General features: G+C 39.3%; 1 protein-coding gene across 6 annotated transcripts in view; it reads left to right on the top strand.

The window, feature by feature from the left end:
* Positions 1-12,364, top strand: part of EVC2 (EvC ciliary complex subunit 2) — a 77,751-nt gene that overhangs the window by 5,134 nt on the left and 60,253 nt on the right. For 5 of the 6 annotated variants that reach the window (XM_054823740.1, XM_054823736.1, XM_054823739.1 and 2 more), the window contains exons 3-6: positions 4,153-4,313; positions 4,855-4,920; positions 9,562-9,748; positions 11,802-11,911. In XM_054823740.1, coding sequence (XP_054679715.1) covers positions 4,153-4,313; positions 4,855-4,920; positions 9,562-9,748; positions 11,802-11,911 — 524 coding nt within the window. Of the gene's footprint in view, positions 1-4,152; positions 4,314-4,854; positions 4,921-9,561; positions 9,749-11,801; positions 11,912-12,364 lie in introns of those variants that run through there. The other variant, XM_054823742.1, reaches the window with a different exon arrangement.

Genomic DNA, 12,364 nt, shown 5'->3' on the forward strand with positions numbered 1-12,364 from the left:
GAGATGTGGGACTTGAAATACGCAGTCCTTGAGAGCTAAGAATTAGAATGACTGTCTTAGTTAAGTTGGGTGGTTTTTTCATCCCAGTGTCAGGTAATTTTTAATTCTGAACTTGACATTTCACAAACTTGTCAGAGTCTTCACTTTCCTACCATAATTTGGCAGGTTAGGATGCGTTGTAAAGGTACGGGAGCCTTAACGACACACTGGAGTCTTCACTGCAAACCTATTGCAAGACTGTTTTAATTTTGTATCATCCTATTTAATTGCCATGGCCAAGAATAACCTTCACCTTAACTTCTATGTAAGTTCAAGTAAGGTGCTGTAATATTACACCTACCCTTCTACCGGTGGTCCACCTGTGTCACTAACATGTTCAGGACTCGGGCCCTTCAGTCCAGTGGTAAATGCTTGTGCTTCAGCACTGAAGCTCCCTGTCATTACTCAAAATGGACTTCTTAGCAAAGGACAGTATGCTGACCACAAACAGAGGACAGTTTCTTTTCTTAGATACCTACCCTTCAACCCCCAGCCCGTATGAACACAGACCCACTGTCGTCACAGATTCCAGGCAGTAGGTGCATTTTGTACTGGGTCGGATCCTCTCTGTATTTTTACACCTTGAGCAGCAAGCAAATGCAGTGAGGGCTGGGATGAGGGAGCTCTCCTTCCCAAGTGTATTGCATGTGCCTCGCTGGGAAATGTTTTTGTCTAGGGGTGCCCAGTGGCAGCCTGGCAAGCCCAGCTGAGAGGGGGCCGTTCGGGCTGTGTTGAGCTGAAACTGTTCCCCTGTTTTGCAAAGTTTCCCTTTCAAAAAGGAGTGGGAATAGTTTCCATTTAGAAACTAATGGAAGAAAGACCATGCGGCTTTGATAATGGCTTTTCTGAAAACAGCCAGAAAAATAGCAAAGATTGAAGCTGTAAGAAGAAAAAGAGAGTGGAAAGAACAAGGAGATGGCAGCATGTGTGTCAGAATTGGGATGCACCTCTGAAGGGGCACTGACAATGGTGCACTCGCGCTTCTGAGCAGCAGGGTATCCAGAAGAAAGCTTGATGCTTGTTAGTGAAAGGTCTCAGGAGTCAAGTGTTAGTATTTTCCAACCTCAGATGAATCTGTTTGTAAAAAATAAACCAACAGTTTCAGAACAGAAATCTAGAATAGACTTGAAAATCACAGAATGTGTTATGCTTGTACCATCCTTTCTCAGATATTCAGCTTTTCAAGCGATCATCAGCCATCTACAGTCCATCTAGGACATTATCTGAAAAGAGACAGTAGGTGAATTGATAAATACACTTACGTTGTCTTGATGTTAACAGTATGCAGCAAGTTATGTGGAAAAGCAGTTATGTTCTTGCAGGTCAGCTGGACTGAGCTGTATAATGTTCTAGTGACAGTTAAATATATGTGGATCAGGAAAAAGTTATTTTATTTAACTGACAGTTGATACTCCAAAAAATAATGAGATAGAAAAGTGCTGCTTTACTGGCAAGAGAAACCAGGGTATTATAAAACAGCCTATATTGTTAAAAATGAATAGGAAGGATGAGGAAAAAATCTGGAGGAAGTCAGCAGCACATGTTGCTGTATGGACATGCATCATACTGATTGAATCTATTTAAGCAAAACCTTCCACTGAGTGCTGGGAAGATACAGGTGAATTTGCAGAAGTATCCTTGTAATCATCATTAATGTTGAAGCTGCTTAACATAATGTCAAGAACCTGCAAAATCCCCAACCTCCAATTACTGATGGTGGAGCAGCCAAATAACGTGCCTGGAGAATTCTGCTGGGAGCTGGGCACATTATGTCAGGATTGTAAGTGATGACAAAGCACAACTTGAAAACAGACTCATCTGTGTAATTAGTAATCCAGAAATTTTTTCAGAGTCGAAGAACATGATCAGTTAATTAAATTGGTTACTGTGGACTTGATACTCTCCAGAGGGGAGTATCAGGATTTGCTGTCACATGAAAGGTGCAGTTGGGTGAGCCGATGGAGATGTGCTGCATAGGGCACAAGAACAAAAGATATTTTATGAAGCAATTAGCCCTTTCTTGTTGGCTGACCTCACTCATCCAAAATACAGAAGGAAATGATTTGCTAAACTAGAAACACTTTCAAGGCAGTAGTTGCTCAACCCAGCCCATGCATTTTGCCATTTTGACTTCTGACTCTTACGAAGCTCTACAGAGAAGCTCCATGTCTTCAGCTGGGGTTTCTGTTTACTGTAAAGGAAAGTGCATCTCCTGTAGTCTGGCAAGAAAATGCAAAGAAGACCTGGTGAGTGAATGAGGTAGCAATTGCATTAATATCTAAGAGGTGTTACAGATATATAATGAGTCTTTTTCAATGTTTGGATATATCTATACAAAACTGAGAAGAGCCTTGATTCAGTAGTGAGAACATAGGTTTAGCGCCATTGGAGATGGGATGTAGCATGATACTTGGATCTGCTGCGGAGTGCCATGGCCAGGTGGGCTCAGACCGGTAGCTGGCAGGTCTGTACTGCATTTACAGTTCTGTGCTGGTGTCATCCTGAGTGATTTGAGCTGTTGCTTAGTCTCGGAAGAGAAACACGCCATGCCTGACTACCCTGAAAAAATTCCAACCCAAAAGATATGCAGATGTTTGGTATTGTAATTATATATATTACTGTTCTCCTCAAATTTACCTTATTTTTACAGTCCCTAAATTAGTCCGAGTCTGTTGCATTGTTTAACAGTGGTTTAGGTATGTAAGTAAAACTTAGGGAAGTGAATTAAAATCATAAAATGTAAACAACTAGCTTCTCCTGGCCTGTATAGCCACAATTTTATCCAGTATAAACCACTCCCAAAGAAAAAGCATGCTGTTCCAGCATGGGAAGACAGTGAATCTCCCCAAGATGCATATATCCACCTGGGTTCTGTAAGCAGCAGGACTGCATCTCATTCATTATGTTAACAGAAATCTTTCAAGTGATTCATATGTAGCAATGCTTCAAGGTGCTTTGTAGGACCTCCTTTTAAGGATCCAGTTCTGAATGCTCTGTGCTTGTCTTTTCTATTTACAACTGACAGTATTTCTCTATATTGTTCTCCCAGCAAAGCAGTGTCTTTTAAAAAAAATGCTGCCTCTCATATTCATGAGATTTTTAGTATCTTCAGCTTTTCATATTTCATTAACATATAATAGGGGTTTTTAAAAAATGAAAACTTTATAGAAAAATATAATTTGCCAAAAGTCTTTGCTTTTAAGTTCATATGAATATACATTGGTAATGATTAAAGTACAGGATTTAAAAATAAGTAATAAATGAGAACTATTATGCAAAGTATGAAAAAAGTGTCTTTAAACACCGCCAACTATAATTTTTAAATTTTCATGACATTTTTTCCTCTTCATTCAGCAGCTTTACTTTTTGACAATTTAGTATATTAAATTATTGATTTTTATTACAAACTCCTTTTATATATCATAGGTGCTTTTATTTTAGTAGATGAAAGTGATATGTTATGATTTCAAAACTGTTCTTGTAATTTTGTGCGACATCATGGCCTATTCTTCCATAAAAACATAAGATTATAAGCTAGCATTGATATCGCTAATTACGAAATTGAGGAGTGTTTGATTTGACGGCACTGCAATTCAGCTGAAATGTAATCGAGATTCTCACTCAACTGAGAAGTGGTTTTGTTCTGAATATTTATTGAAATGCTTAATGGTTAATTGGCAGACTGACCCTTAGCACCAAGGCTACTCACATAGAGTCCTTCAATTATTTATGCATTGCTGAAAATTTCTTTGTGATGAAAATACTAACAGTCCCTCTAAGGGTAACACCTTGTAATTCATGCACTAGATGCTTTACATTTGAACAGCAGAAGTTTTCTGTGGGGTATATGTGAGTTCCCTAGGTAGGAAACAGTTTTGTTGTAACTCCTGCTGGGTTCTGCGGGGCAAGTCCCATCTCTGTTTCCCATCTGGCTTCGTGTCTCTGTTGCCTGTATAGGTTTTTAGTGCTTTGGGGGAGAGTGTGCTGGTCGCTGTGTGCACACAGAGGTACCACAAGCCCTGTCCATGGCTGGAATACGCCGGGGTTGATGTGCACCAAGCGGCTGCCGCACAGGAGCCAGCTTTAGCTCTAATGCAGAGTGTTGCATTTCAGCAATGCCGTTACCTCTGGTTATTCAAGCAAGTGAAGCCCCTGACCTGCTCTTGACTTCTGCAGCCTCAGATGATCAGTGGAGCCATTCACTGTTTGCTTTGATACCCTCATGGACAAAGAAGATTTTGTTCAAACGAGAGTCTTCTGTTAACCACCAGCTGGTCAGTAAGAGATGGTTTGCCACTTTTAATATTTGTAAATATTGTAGCAATTGTATCAAAAGTGGATGTTGCTGGGAGTTTACTACCCAATTAGTACGTTTCTAATTCTGTCTCAGGTGATTATGTTCACTTGAGATGGCTTTAGCAACACCAACTAGTGAAGAGACTTCCAAAGAATTTTTATTGTGACAGATACAGCTAAGTGATTGCTCTGTAAATTCTGATAGACACATAGTAATGAAACGCATCTGTATAGTTTGATGAACTTCGTGCATAGTGTATTTTGTTAGGGAATTGTGATAGCCAAAAGATGAATATGTCAATTAAGATACTAGTAATTACTTGTGGGAATAAGTATTTCATACAGATTTGGACTAGAAAAAAAGATTAACTATTGGGATAACAAAACTCTTAAATTCAAAGGCAATTCATACCTCTATTTTTTTTCCTTGGTTCATTATTTACGTAATTTAACTTGTGCTGCAGTTTGTGAATGATAATATTTTCATACACTATGTAGACTTTTCCCCTTCCTCCACAGCCCGAAGACGTGTCCAGTATGTCAGTGTCTTCTGGATTTGGAATAACGCTTGATAAATGTGCTGTGGTAAGTTTTCTTACACTTCTCTTTTTAATTTGATAGGAAATTTGTACCCAAATGTCCTTTAAAAAGTGGGAACAGAATTGTGCCCATGCTGAGTATTTGGGAAAATACCCATTTTTATGTTAAGATGGTCGCACTCTCTGTAAGAGGCACAGTTTTGCAATATTGATTGAAAGCTGAAGGAAGTCAGTGAAATCGTCTCTCAGACTTCAGGGGGTTTTGGATTGTGGTCAAAGTAAATACCTCACTCTGAATTTGTAAAACTATAAATGGGCAAAGCCCAGTGAACTGTAGAGATCAGCCACAAGGCTGAGTAGAAATAGAGACAAACTTCTTTAGAGGATGCAATAAGTCTTCTGAGATACTCTCCTGGCTCAGTCATGTCAAGTATGGACTCCCTGTGCCAAGTATGGACTCCTTTCAAAGGATGGGACACTGAGCCCTATGATGCCCGCTGTCTTTGGGCATCCAGTCACACAGCCATGTGTGACCCAATGTGTCATAGTCTGCATATTCAGTGGGACTCGGCTACAGCACAGTATTAATGAAAAAAAGGTTTCATTTGACTTGTGTAAAATGCTTATGAGGTGCAAAGACCTCCCTACTATAAGGAAATTTTGAACCTTCCATTTTATTTTTACTTTATGTGGCATAGGTTGATAGATTTACCTAGACTGTTATTTTTCCTGGGTTTTGTGTTGGGTTTTTTGTAGGGTTTTTTTGTTTGGTTGGTTTTTTTAAACTGAATGAAGCAAGTCTGAATTTTTATAATTAGAGACATTTCTTCTTACCTGTCTTTTGGATAGAGAAAGCGCATCCAACTTCAAGACAAATCTGAATTCAGCTGTTGAAATGCTGCATATGAGGGTAGAGGGAGGATTCAGTAACCAGTAGGAAGAGGTGACATTGTGACCTGCAGCAGGTCATTTGCATAGAGAAGAATGAATATGCATCACATCTCATGGCACTAATTGCCTGTAATGTTATTATTGAAATGGCTGCGTATTATAATTAATCAGTCTGAAGAGTGAGCATTTCAGGTATAAGAAGCAGTAACACAGAATCTTCTGTTCTTTCAGCTGTAGATTCCCAGTTTTTATATCAGAGTTTCTGAGAAAGAGAGTTTGAGACAAGTTACATGTTGGGTTTTTTCTGCTCTTCATAGCATGACCTCACACAGGCTCATTAAAAATTGTGAAATCCTCCTGTACAAGATCAAAGTTAGTCTGTTGTAGGTGCTAGGATTATCAGAAAATAATTTTGCAGTGCTATTAGTTGTAAATTACTGAAAACTATGCAGTTGTATGTGATTGTGTTCCACCTTCAAATACAGTTCACATTTTATTTTCCTTTCCTTACCATGTCATTTGCTTCAATCCTAATTCATCTGAACAGATGCTTTCCTGCTAAGAGACAGACTGGCCATATGGTGGTCTTTAGCTGTTTTAAATGGAAAAAAGTGAATTTTGCACATTTTCCTCCTCCTACCATGAGTGGCTCTTCAGAGCATGGAGATGACATATGTTTACTTCTTGGAGGCAGGATTTTTCCAACACCTTATCACAGAAATACCCTAATTGAAACCAGGATGTTTAAATTTTAGCTGTGCTTCCAGGGCCCAGTCCCTTCCTTGTTTCCAGAAATGTGCTCCTTTAAGAGCTTCATTCCATAGTATGACATGAACATTTCTGTGATAGTACTTCATAATGACAATAATATTTAGCAGAGTTGAAATAAATAAATTTAGCAGAGTTGAAATTTTACTGTTTGGCTTTTAACACATTTACCTGTCTCATTTCTCAATCTCCTAAGCATTCTTGCATTGCAGGTCATCTATGATACAAGCATCCTTCTTTTTTCCCATCCTTTCATGTTTCTAGTTGTTCTAATTTATTCCCAGAGATCCTACATTCCTTTCACTTCCATGGCAATTCCTTTCTCCTCTCTTTTCTCCTAGCATGTACTTGTTCTTGCTGTGGTTCTTTCACTCCACTTTCCCAGGTACCTGACGTGACATCACTTGCAGGGGGTGATGACACACACTGTGTGTTTCAGCAGCAGAGAGAAAATGGAATAAGCACTTAGCATCATCAGGAACTGCCATTGGGTTCAAGAAAAAACATCTTCAGGCAAATTAGAAGAGCAACTTAAAGGATATATCCATCCAGTGGCTGCTGATCCCAATGGCAGCGGTGTATGGAGGAGGTTCTTTTTAGGAGAGGTGAAACCCAACAACTTCCCTACTGCTTGAAGCTAACCTACTTTTTTCAGTGCTATCAGCAAGGAACACTTATTTTTTCAACCCCTTTGCAGTTCAGCTTAAAACTCGTTGCCAGTCAAAAATAAAGAATGTAAAACGTGTAATATTAATCAGAAATGCACCAAACGTGACCAGTTGGCCACCTGAGGAAGACTGCAGTAGGAGATGGGCGGTACAGTTGGGATACCTCTGAAGGGTTGCTTTGTCTAGTCACTGAATTAAGAATTTTATTAAATGAATTGAAGAGAAAGTACAAAACCGGTTGGAGAAAGAGAATGAACAGTGTGTGGGAGTGTGCATTAAACCTCCTGCCTAGGGGAAGGAGAGGACTAAAGCTGCCACATTCCCCCACTTGCCTGTGAATATACACATGCTACTTGTTCTGCCTGTTTTATTGCAGGAGTTTATCTAAATTACTGTTTACATCCCCTCTCCCCAAATGTAAAGGAATATATTTGTGCCTGATCAGAAGCAGAGTAAGAGACCCTGAAATCCTCATTTTTTTGCCTTCATCTCACAGAAGAGCAAGGGAAGGGTATGGGAAAATGAAGGGAGGAAAAAGTTTTTCTATTTCCCCATTTCCCCAGCTCCCTCTTTTGCTGGTGCAGACATGTTTGTCTGCACAAGCCCATCCACACTTACTGTGAAGCATAATACAGTATTAATAACTCATGCAGTTTGAACCTTGAATATTTAAGGTGTGTTTGTTTTGGTGATTGGGTCAGGGTCTTCGCTTTGTGACTCTGGATTTTTTTTTATGTGGCTTTGAGGCTTTTTTTCCTGTTTCATTTTGTTTGTGCTTTTTAAAGCAAGTTTCTAACCTTTGTGACTGCACAGGAAAGGTTGAAAGGCATGTTGACTGAATCGTGCCAATTCAGAAACCAGGAGAGAGAAAATCTGCCCAAAATATATCACATTTTTAATATTTGGTGATTTTAAGTATCATAAATGTTGGGGTATAATTCATGATATACAAACATATGAAATTGGTAATGCTTTCCTCACAAATGATTGAGCCTATTTTTATATGTGCTGACAATTATTTGCAGAGTCTAGTACAATAAATAGTTGGGTTTCTTCCTCCATAAGGTTTGTTTAATACAGTTGGGGTTGAACTTGCTGTAATGAGTTTGGAAAATTTAGTGTAGTATACCAAGGCGAGTTAGTTATATAAACAGATTTATTCAAATGTTCTTTTATTATTGTCACTTGAACAGAAAAATGCAAACTAAGCAATAATAGTTTCAATATAGCGTTTCTTCTCCTTGATTCACAAGATGTCCTAAAACTGTAATCTGTTTCAATACTGAATTAGTACGAACTGCAGACAGCAGTGGTGCACAATGAAATCATAACCACGTATGTCAAACTGTGGCTACCATGAACTCTGGTGTGATTTCTGAACTCTATCACAATTCATATTTTTAGAACTCATTTCTGTGGGGGCTGTTTTATTATCTATATTTGCTATTGTCCAGATACAGAGTAGACATTTCCTAAAAAGGAAGAGGAAAAAAGAGAAAGGCTCAGCCTGAATCATACTTCAGTCAGTTAATAATGACAACAAATTAACACTTATTTAAAAGCCTGATATACCATCGTGGCTATACTATAGGCCAGCATATTATAGACTTGTAAAATTTTAGACAATTCTGGTTTAATGTGAGTTATAGGGGAAGGCAATTTGGAAGGTGAGAGGTCAGTAAGCAACTCTGTGCTCAGAGTAATTTCATTTAGAGGGTATAATTACTCATTAAGAGTCAACGGCCTAATGGAATAAATAAATAAAATCACGTGAGTGTCTGTTGCTAGGTGATTAGTTTATGAACTTCACCACTAACTGGAAGCAGAGCCACGAACTCCAAGTCTACTCGTGGCTCCCTCAGCCCTTCCATGGGACGGGTGAATCAAGGCAGCCAGCACCCTTTGGAGAGCATGGTTGCCATGAAAACAGGGACCAAACCTGCATGGAGAGAATGAATTAACAGTGAGGGCAGCTTGCACAAGAAACGTCTTCGTGGTACAAATGTTGTAAGTTAAGAATTTTCCAGACTCTGGTTATAAAGTTACGATCCAGTTCTGTGTTGTATGAGGTATCATGGGGAGATTCAGATTCTTCTTTTCACTTCTGGCTCTGTGTGAGCTGGATTTCCAACTTCTGGCTTTCCATCCTTTTGTCTCCAAGCAACAGCTTGATGTACCGATTAAAATCTCCTTGGGAGTTTGAGATCAAACAGAGTGTAGTGCTATTTTCAGGTCACTCAGAATGCCTTCAGAAAATAAGTTTACACATATAATGAACTTTAATTAGTAATCAAGACTACAAATTTTGCTGTGAAAATGCACATACAGGCATTTTGCACCATTAATATTTCTGTTTTCAGGTGGATGTAGAACATGACCCTCAAACTCTGTATATTACGCTTGCGATTAATAACACCAACACGCTGCTCTCAACAAACATTACAGATCTTATCCTCCTGGACAATATCACTGGTCTACATGTTCAAAAAAACAGTGGTAATAAGACCACAGATGGTATACAGATTTACAGGAAAAGATTCTTGCCAGGTAAGAAAATCTGCAGGGAAGTACCCCTGCTTGCACATGTGGAAGAGCATCTGTTCAAATCACAACATTTATTTATTTATTTATTTATTTATTTATTGTGGTGTAAATTCTCCGATTATCAGTTAATACAGGTGAAAAACTCTGGGAACGGTTTCATGCTGCAGTTTACAATTCTATTAACTCACATTTTGGCTCCCACATTTGAACTGCTTCTGATCTCCTAGGCACAGAAGTGAGCCCCTGTACTCTGTAAACAAAGTCACTGCCATCAGAATGAAACAGAATCTTTAATGGTAGTGCTTTTTTCATTTTGGATACTTTTAACAGCTGCTGCACAAGCCATTTTGATCAATCTGATGAGTCTTCCTTCTTGAGCCAAGCAGGCGGATTGGCTTGCTGAGATATTGAGGTACATTGGAATTACAAAAGGCCATGGAAGGAGGCAAGATGATTCATGAGAAATAAGGCGGCTCTTCTCAGCATCCATTCTCCTCAGACTGAGCAAATTGTAAAATCAAAGCAGGTAATAGATAAACCTGTTCCACTCTTGGACTCAGTCTGTTCCTTTGGTAGCAAGTGGATCATTGCACATTCACAAAATTTTAGCTTTCTTGATTTGTTTATCTCCCTTTTTCTATGCACAAGCACGTAGAAAATTAGCAGCTTGCTTTTGGGAGCTTTAGAAGTGTTCAGTAAGATCTGTTTATGGTTGAAGTACGTAGGGTTATGATAGTCTTTAACTGGCAAAAGATTTCCAAATAGGAAAGGGAAATAGGTAGATGTGGGGCTGCTGTCTGATTGCATGTAGATAGCCAGACTCCATTTCTAGTAACAGCAGTTTGAGCAGTGCTACTGATTATGGGGCTGTGTTTTTTGAAAGCGTCAGGGAATTACTGGCTCTCAACAGAGGTGCGTGAGAAAGATTGATGCCTCAGAAAGAAGAGAAAAAATTCTTACAGAGCTGATCTAGTAAACCAAGTTGGAGCAGTTACTGAAACTACTGAATCTGGAACTGCATCTAGCTTTCACAGCCCATGTAAGTTACACATATCAGCATGAAGAGTACTAAAGTGGAAGAAAATCCAGCGGAACAGATTTCCGCATAGTTTAATATTCAGTGATTACTATGTCCGTCCTGGTCTCAGCCCTTGCCTTGCCACTGGGGATGGACAGAAAGGCTATGCCTACACTGGCCTATGCAGTCATGCTGCATGTTAGCCATAGTAATTTGTCAGTGCTCCAGTGCACTGTGAATCAAAATTCAACTGAAATCTCAGTCAGATTTCTCTTTGATTTCAGCAGGAGGAGAACCAACTAGTTAGTGGTTATAACGTTGGCTATTTTATAAAAATAAAAAAAGAATATGTGGAGTTTTAGGACCAGTGAAAACATGATGCTTTTTCGTAGTTTGAGGCATCATTTAATGCAGTTTCGAGATCCTGAGCCAGATTTGCTTCAGTTCCTAGAGGCAGCAGATCCAAAGTGTTGCTGGGCTCATGTGGCCAGGAACTGCGTACTCTGGGTGTGGGACATCTGCTGTGTCAGAAAGGAAAGCTATGTCCAGTGCTGTCCCAAACCTTCCCCAGAGAGCTTTGAGAAGTTTTCCTGGGACAGAGCAAATCTATCCATATCGCTCCTCTCTGGAGTATGCTGGTGGGCTCCAGCTGCCTCCTCTGCTGAGTTCCCTTGAAGTCAGTGTTGTGAGCTTACTGCAGCTGGGTTCCTTGGAGAGCACTTTTGCTGGTGAGGAAGCACAGTCTAAAGGGGAACCTAAAAGCTTCTCAGATGTTTTATTCATATTGGACTTGCTTTTCAAATTTTGCAAACATCTGTAACTGCAGCTGAGCTCGTCTGGGTGCTCAGCTCTTCAGAGATTCACACTTAGTCTTGTGTAAAAAGATGTGCAACTGTACTGAGTTGTTTTCAAGTCTGTGTAGCTACTATTCTGTTTAAGAAAATGCAGACACAATTACTTAGAGGCCACTGTTGCACTGGTAGGTGTACCTCACCTGCTTAATCTACACAATTGGTTTTGTTTTCTGTGTTTTAACAGATGGACAATACTTTGCAGTCAACTACTCTGCTCTTCTTGATGCAAAAGAAATGTGGAATGGCAGGGTCTTGACACTGCCTGCAAAGCTAACTTTCAGGAGTTCATCACAGGTATTTTCTTTACAATTCTATTTTGCTTTTCACAATTTTTGTAAAAAAAAAAAAAAGTCTCCAAAGTGGTGGTTGTCTGCCTAAGCAATGAGGCCTGCAGGTAATGAAATGAGGTTCTTAGGCTCTCCGACTTGTACCATGATTTTACAAGTACATGCATTATTCTTCATAGGTTAAGAAGTCCCAGGCCTCCTTAAACAGATGAAAGATGTTTGCATGTTGTTCTGTAGCTTTTCGTTCTAGTTTTTGTATTTTGTCCAGTTTATCTGTATATCCTGAAAATAACAGTGTCCCAGATACTTATGTGTGTATTCCTGCAGTTTGTGAGAGATTGAAAGTTTTGCCATATTTTTATTAGAAAATAATTTCTTTTAACCAGAAAATGAATTGCAGCAAAGTAAAATCTGCTTGCTCATAAGGAAGACACATTTTTAGTATGAGAGTTGTGAGGCC

This window comes from Grus americana, chromosome 4 (genome assembly GCF_028858705.1).
Source record: "Grus americana isolate bGruAme1 chromosome 4, bGruAme1.mat, whole genome shotgun sequence".
Classification (NCBI taxonomy): Eukaryota; Metazoa; Chordata; class Aves; order Gruiformes; family Gruidae; genus Grus; species Grus americana.